Raw genomic sequence first — 8,337 nt, 5'->3', positions numbered from 1 at the left:
GCTGTTCTCTGAGCTGCCTAGACAGCTGCTGGCTTCCAAATGGAGGAACCAAGCCATGAACCATGGGAACCATTGGATTCCACTCCAAATGGGGTCCACAACCACCCTACATGCAATCCAGATTGACCTCATGGCTGCCCATGCAGAAAAATCCAAGAAACCAAGCTTATTCATGCCTCAAACAGGCTATGGGCGATGCGCACTGGGCGATTGGCCCAATCACCCAGTGAATCGCCCAGAGAATTAATTTGGGTTGTACTGCTATCCTGTCTCTGTGGATTTTCACCAATGCGCTATACACAATGTGAGGAGGTGGTAAATGACCAAAATACCCCACTTCACATCTGTTTGGTAATATCCACACCTTGGGTACCCAAATGGGCCCCACAGGGCCTGGTAACCATGCCAGGGATGGTCCAGCAGAGCTGCTGACCTAGGGACTATTTTGTATGACTATCAAGGCCATGTACAACTGGTTACACTGCCATATACCAAATCTGATCTTATTTCACATCTCTGGATGATGCACTAGGACATGGACCCAAAAGCCTAATGCAAGACCCGGAGAATTCCAAGTGACACCAGACTGAACACTGAGTCAGACCAGTGAGCCTAGGCCAACACTAGGTTTTCCAAAACAACTTTGAATATTAAATTAACACATTTTTTATTTAATAAATTAGGATTTGATCCCGTGCTCGAGGTGCACAGCCAGACACCGGCTAGAACTAAACCAGTAGGACCAGACCATGGTGAGTGGAATTACACCATGTATGTAAATGTAACATAACTAATATGCTGAAATGAATCATAACATAATTGTTTATTGAATACTTATTTCATAAATCTTGAAATCTGAAAACAACAATGTGTTGACTGCTGGAATCTATGGATGAATATTGTATACTATATGTGATTGTTAGACTAGATGCCGTAGCCGGCTTGGAAATGGGGCATGTGGTAGCCCATAGAATGGGATACGGTTGACACCACCCGACTCATACGATCCCATATAGACATATTGGGCTAGAGTTTCATCACCCGTGCTACGCACCCTTGGCAACAGGGGTTAAGGTGTTGGATGCCTATGGGAGTGACCATATGAATGAGAAAAGAAAAGAAAAAGAAAAAGAAAAGAAAAGAAAAGAAAGAAATGTTATTGCACCAAAAAGGTGATTATGGGCTATAAACAAGTGAACAGAAAGGAAATGAAAAGGATGGATGCCTCACAGGTTAATTACAGAGGGCTGGTCGGGCTGACCTTGGTGACAGCTGTGGGAGCTGACTGGTCCTCTCCGACAACTCAACGGGTGTATCGCGGGAAGGGGTTAACAGCCTGCACTAGGGATACATGTATTGGGGATTGTAGTAGCACTAACCTGCCTTAGTTGTGATGTTTGGTGGCTAATTAAATAAAATGAACTGCACCTCATGTAGGACTCATATGGTTGTGATTGAATGTGCATGCATGGTGAAGTATTTCATTCACGGGCTCGTTGGAGCTCACACTCTGTTATATATGTTTTTCTGTTAGATGATCCTACAGGTGGATGTCACTGTGGCAGGGAGACTTATTACCCGGAGGAGAGCCATGGTGGTTATGACTATATTGGTGTGGACCCGGATGGAGGTCATACCATTGGTATGTGTGTTCTCGGTGATAGCTGAGGATGACCCTTGAAGGGTGTTGCTGCTGACTCTTTTTGTCTTGGGGACTCCTTTTGTTTTTGTCAGAGTTTTCTCCGTTTTACTTTTTAGCTTCTTGCTTCTTTTTGGGGCTCGGGTTACCCTGCGCTATATTTATTTCTTTTGATTATGGTAGAGTTAGGTATTACTGTTTTCCTTGTGGGTGTGAGTGAGGGAATGAACAAACACAGTATTGTATATATTTTCATTTCCTATACTGCTACACTTTTTAAATGTTTTAATGTAATTATAGCTTTCCACAGCACTCTGAGTATTACAGGATGTATTATGGTGGATGTGTATGTCTGTGAATGGATTAACTGCTTCTAGATCCGTGGGATTTGGCGGATTGCTGACATACAATTCGGGTCACCTACCTAATCCTCCCAGGGGGTAGTTTGGGGTGTGACACCGACCCAGCCAATCCTCCAACCCGAGCAGATTTCTTCAACACCTTCAAAGGTATGCTTAGTCTAGTTGAGAAGGATTTGTCACATGCTCTAGAAGCCATCTTAGATGCAAAAAAGGTAACTAAACACAAGGTTGATCCGGCCAAGAGCATTGCTGATATCCACTTGAAACTCAAGAGAATCAAAGCTGAAGAGAACATCCTGTAAGGGAAAGAATAGAAACTAGAAGAAGAGATGAAGTGTCTCCAAAATGAAAAGGAAACTACCAATGCTGACCTTGTAGCCAAGCGCTTTAAAGGCAAGAATCTAGCCATTGAAGGTCGAAAACTGAACATCGCGTTGAAGGAATCAATCAACCTTGAAAAGGTTCTAATTCCTCAACACCACAAAGCAGCAAAAGATTCTGGCTAGAGTGGAGAACAACCTATAAGAGGCTTGGCTTCATTTCTAGAATTTCTATTTTTTTTTTTTTGGGTAATTTACACATACCACCCCTGAGGTTTAACGAAAGTATAATTTTACCCCCCAGTTTTGGATAATTCTGCGTACCCCCCTGAGGTTTACAAACGTTAACAAATACATCCATTCCATCAGTTCATGACTAACAGTGTTAAAATTAAGAGAAAAATTGACCAAATTGCCCTCATCTTCCCCAAATCTGAAACCCTCTTCTAATCTCTCTCTCTCTCTTGAAGGTGTCAGCTGGTTTTAGGTCTCACCACCAAAACGCAAAACTTGTCTCCATTAGACTTAAAAAAATCTCCAAGTTCTTTTCTTTTTAATTATTAATCCTTTTCTTAATTCCACCCCCCCCCCCCCCTCTCTTATTTATTTATTCTGGTTTTGACCAGCATCTCTACTTTCACAACTATATATAACCCTTTATCACCCGTTTTCTTTCAACATCATTCCTGCAGTTCCTTCTCCCACTTCATATTCCATACAGAACAAACACTCATCTCACACCTTCCCTCATCCCTTTCCTTTTTAATCCATCCAGTACTTTTTTTTCCACCCTCTATCTCTCCCTATCTGCCTCTGCCTCTGGTATCTGTAATGGCAGAAACTGAAACACCATTGAAACGCCTGAGAGAAGAAACAGAGGAGGAAGAGGAAATTGAGGAAACAAAGCGCCATAGACCATACCATGACTTATTGTCTATTCTGGAAGATGAGGAAGAGGAGCCTCACCAGGATGATCTGTCTTCTCTTATGACAACCCTCCAGCAAAAACTCTCCCCCTCAGAACCTCACTCTTTATCTTCTTTACCCGAAACTACTGCTACTCCCTCAGAAACCGTTTCTATCGATCCCCCAACCACCAGTATTGCCAATATTGACACCAGGTCCTTCAAGGAGGAGGGAGAACAGAAGGGGAGTACTATTATAAGACATCTTCTTGAAGCATCAAATGACGAACTTGGAATTCCAAAGACACAGATCAGATTGCAGACAAAGTATGAAGACGAAGACATCAGTGGAGGAGTATACTCTGGTGGCAGTAATAATGGTGAAGATGGAACAACGATCTCCTTGTTTGATTTTCCTGATGGGTTGTGGGATTTCGAAGACTTTGATCATGAAACTGCTTAATATTATACGTTTTTGCAATCCGAGTTCTTCATGTAGTAGCTTGTTCTTCTCTCTCTGTGTACCTCTTTGGTTATTGGATTGGTGCAGAAACTTAATCAGAACGGAAGAAGAAAAAAGAAGGGTTAGGGATTAAAGAAAGAAAATACAGAATTGGGAAGCTGAGTTTTCAGATTTGGGAAAGATGAGGGCAATTTGGTCAATTTTTCACTTAATATTAACACTGTTAGTCATTAACCGACGGAATTAGTGTATTTATTAAAATTTGTAAACCTCAGGGGTACGCAAAATTATCCAAAACTGGGGGTAAAATAATACTTTCGTTAAACCTCAGGGATGGTATGTGTAAATTACCCTTTTTTTTTTTTGAAAAAACAAATTATTCTCCTCGTCCTATCATTTTGTTTGGCCAGTTTAAATTTTGTTTAGCCAAGGAATGGTCCATGTTTTAAGCTTTTGTTTCAGTTGAAACTGCCTCTCCCCTTGCTATACATTCCCACTTAGTTGGATGGTAATTCTTTAGAAATTTACCATTAATCGGTCTTAAATGAATACAACCGTCTAGGCTTTTCAACCTATAAACTCCTCCTGCCAAAGATTGGTGAACAACAAATGTTCCTTCCCAAGTGGTGACCACTTACCATATGACCTGTCTTTACTACCAAAAAGGCAGAATAGTTTTGAAAACCAAATCCCCTTCTTGAAATGTTTTCGGCCTTACCTTTTTGTTATAGGCCCTTGCAATCGTTAGCTTTTGCACATGTAAATGGTCTAAAGCTTGTAAACGTTTTTCATCCATATCTTCTAACTCCGAAAGCATGGCTTTTGCGTATCTCTGAGGAGTTAGGTCGTGTTGTCGGGCTACCCTTGCCAACTGAATAATGACCTCCATAGGCAGAACGACATCATGCCCAAAAGTCAAGGCATAAGGGGTAATACCAGTAGTTGACCGTTGTGATGTTCTAAAGGCCCATAATACTCTAGACAACATTTCTACCCAACTTCTAGGGTTATCATCTATGACTTCAGCCAAAATTGCTTTCAAAACTTTATTACTGGATTCTGCCTGACCATTCCCTTGTGCGTAATACGATGTTGAAAAGGTGATCGGTATTCCATATTCAGAAGCAAACCGATCAACATCTCCTCCTGAGAAAACACTACCATTATCATAAGTAATGGTTTCTAGAAGACCAAAGCGACGAATAATATGTTGTTTTAAAAACTGAATGATATCGGCGTGACTAACCGATTTCATTGGAACAACCTCTACCCACTTAGTAAAATAATTTCTTGCCACTATGAAAAAGCAATGCTCTTTAGTAGTAGGTGGGGTGATTTTTCCAATTAAATTCATGGCCCCATCCTCTGAATGGCCTCGACTTTATGACTGGATTAAACTGCATGACCGGTACGCATTGCACTGGACCATGTCTTTGGCAAGCTTGGAATCCCTTGGCATATCTAATACAATCTTCCAAGACCGTTGGCCAATAGAAACCATGTCATCTAATCAACCATCTCATTTTTTGTCCAGCCTGATGTGCCCGAAGGATACCTTCATGGGTCTCAGCCATGACCAACATTGACTCGTTTAGACCAACATGTCTTAGCAAAAGGCCATCATACCCTTTCTTGTATAATTCTTCTCCCAACAAAACATAATTCAAAAGCTCTATATCTTGGTTTTTGATCAGTCTTGATACTTGGATTCTTTAAAAATGAAATTATTGGAGTCCTCTAATCTGGTTGTACTTCATTGGAATAATTGACATCCAACAATCCTTCTTGTTTGACCGAAGAACACAACCTACGTCTTACCTTGACGATCCTCTATAACATATCCTTAGGAGAAAAAAATTCTTGATGCTGCTTGAGTCAAACTATTGGCCATGTCATTTCCTAACCGAGGAATATGTTTAACAGAAACATCATCGAAACGGTCAATAAAAGACTTGGCTAAAGTGAAGTAATCAATTAATGATTCACTTTGCAATGGTATTCTCCAGCCAATTGTTTAATAACAATTTGCGAAGTTATTTCTATTGTTCTAACCTTCATTTCTTGAAGGACATTCAGGCCAATTATTGAGGTTTTGTATTCGGCCTGATTTTTTGAACAAGGGAAACATAATTGAAAGGCAAAGCGAGTTTCAGCTCCAGTAGGGGATGTAATGACTATCCCTACGCCGGTAGACTCTTCAGTCCTTGAACCATCAAATTTCAATGTCCAAGATGTTAAACTAAGACAATGTTCAATAATACACAGCTTGTTCAAAACTGGCCTCATTATCTTGGGCTAAGAGGCTCCCAACAGATTCTTCAGGCGCAGAAATGTACAATTTAAGAGGAAACCCTTTTCGAGGAGGCATAAGCACAGGAGATTTTACTAAGTACCTCTTAATTTCGTCAAAAGCCTTTTGGTGAACTTCGTTCCATTGAAATTCTTCATCTAACCAAAACTTCAATAATGGCGAAAAAGCTCAAACTCGACCAGTTGAATTAGCAATAAATTTTCGCAGAAAGTTCACCTGCCCCAAAAACTTCTGCAATTCATTTTTGTTCCTAGGAGCAGCAGCTTGCATAATGGCTTTAGTTTTATTCTTATCCACTTCAATGCCTTTTTGATGAACAAGAAACCCTAAAAATTTCCCAACAGACACACCAAAGGCACACTTTAGTGGATTAATCTTCAAGCCATGATGCTGCATTCTTTCAAATGATTTTGTAAATGATCAAGGTGATCGGTCTCTTCTGAGGACTTAATGACAACATCATCAATGTAGACCTCCAAAAACTTACCGATCATATCATGAAAAGATTGTATTCATGGTTTGTTGGTATGTTTCCCCTGCATTTTTAAGGCCGAATAGTATCACCACCAATTCGTATGTTCCCAACGCTCTAGGGCATCTGAATGGGATTTTTGAAACATCTTCTTCTGCAATGAAAATTTGATTGTACCCTGAATGTCCATCCATGAAAGAAACAATTTGATATTTTGAAGCCAAATCTACTAACATATCAACTATCGGCATTGGATATTCATCCTTTGGTGTTGTAGAATTTAAATCTCTAAAATCAATACACACTCTAAGTTTGCCATTTTTCTTTATGACCGAAACGATATTGGCTAACCATTCAACATAATGAGCGGTTCGAATAAACCTTGCTCCAAGTAATCGTTCAATTTCCTCTTTAACTTTCACAACTACCTCAGGAGCCTTATGTCTGGATAATTGTTTGATTGGTCTGAAATCTTTTTTAATAAGAAGATGATGTTCCACTAATTTTTGGTCAAGGCCAGGCAACTCAGGATAATCCCAAGCAAAGCAATCTCTATATTCAGTCAAAAAAGTTACAAGCTTTGCATGGAATTCGGGCTCCAGCAAACCACTTACAAAAGTTGGCCTCTTATTATCCTCTGTACCTAAATTTAATTCTACCAAAGGATCTTGTACTTAGGCCAAGGTTTCTGCACGGGGTTGGCTGAAGATCTTCGATCTGAAGGCTTTCATAAGTGTAATCGGTTGTGGAAGCTGAACCATCAGCCACCTTTTGTTCAGGGCCAAATAACAAAAGCCGCCTCTTAATACTCTCTACGGCCTCATTCTTTTGAATCTGATCAGCCATATGAATTATCAAACTCCAAACACTGCCCTTCAATACAAGACGGCTTAAACAACTCATACATGGCATAACCAAGTTGCTTTTCGTCTTCTATCATAGTTGTGATTGTACTCATTACAGCTGGTTTTCCATAACCATCTTTCCCAATAAATCTAATTGGGCCGATCTTTCCTTCATAGAATTTGGCCTCTGCATGACTGGCATTAACCAGAAAAGGCCTATTGTCTGCTGGGACCCATTCAACTTCTCCACCATCTGTTTAGAAAACTAAAATTTAGTGAAGAGATGAAGGGACATAACTGTTGGCATGGATCCAGTCACGACCAAGAAAGGCATTATAATTGTCCATTGCATCCATCACAAAAAAAGCTGTCATTGATACATGGTCACCCACCTTTAGCTCCATAGGCAAAATGCCTTTCGGTCTACTTGCTGCTCCCAAGAAGTTAGTAACCGCAACATCTACTTTAATAAAATCACCTTCATCTTTATTTAACTTCTTCAGAATGCGTGCTGGGAGAATATTCACAGCCGCACCATTGTCAATAAGCACTCTTGTAACAGGCTTGCCATCCATTTGTTAATTGACATACAATGGCTTCAATTGTTGAGTCATTTTTTGGGCTTGGTTTCTCAAAGATTACTCCTGGTTGTGCTTTCACAAATGTTTGTTTAACCGCCACTTGCTACTTCACCGACCGTTTAACTTCGGTCTGGCAAATTCCAACTTCTGACCGAAATCAGTTATCGGTGTTGCACAGCAAATTGATTATCTACATCAAATCCAATAATTTATAGCCCACCTTCTTCTTCAATTTCCTCATCCAACTCAAATACTTGTTCTGGATTTGATAGAAAAACCATTGGAAGAAGATACACCATATTAATTGGTATGTTTATAGGGACTGTTCCTGTCAATAGCTTTACTTACTCCTCAAATTCACTGTCATTAGTATATTGTTGTTGTCAATAATCAGAGGTGCCCCTAAGAGGTAAAAATTCTGGATTAACCTTTTGCTCCA

At 40.1% G+C, this 8,337-nt stretch overlaps 2 protein-coding genes across 2 annotated transcripts; one reads left to right on the top strand and one right to left on the bottom strand.

Moving 5' to 3' along the window:
* The first annotated feature begins 3,152 nt into the window (after positions 1 to 3,152).
* Positions 3,153 to 3,689, top strand: LOC122665541. Its single transcript, XM_043861696.1, has one exon. The coding sequence runs from the start codon at positions 3,153 to 3,155 to the stop codon at positions 3,687 to 3,689; it is 537 nt and encodes a 178-aa protein (XP_043717631.1).
* A 567-nt stretch (positions 3,690 to 4,256) lies between these two features.
* On the bottom strand, positions 4,257 to 5,043 carry LOC122665540. The gene is made up of 2 exons (XM_043861695.1): positions 4,408 to 5,043; positions 4,257 to 4,274 (listed from the first exon to the last, which is right to left on the bottom strand). The coding sequence occupies exons 1-2, from the start codon at positions 5,041 to 5,043 to the stop codon at positions 4,257 to 4,259; spliced, it is 654 nt and encodes a 217-aa protein (XP_043717630.1).
* Between the last annotated feature and the right edge of the window lie 3,294 nt (positions 5,044 to 8,337).

This window comes from Telopea speciosissima, chromosome 6, assembly GCF_018873765.1.
Source record: "Telopea speciosissima isolate NSW1024214 ecotype Mountain lineage chromosome 6, Tspe_v1, whole genome shotgun sequence".
NCBI lineage: Eukaryota > Viridiplantae > Streptophyta > Magnoliopsida > Proteales > Proteaceae > Telopea > Telopea speciosissima.
The sequence above is the reverse complement of the archived record's forward strand: the minus strand, read 5'-3'. Positions and strand labels throughout refer to the sequence as shown.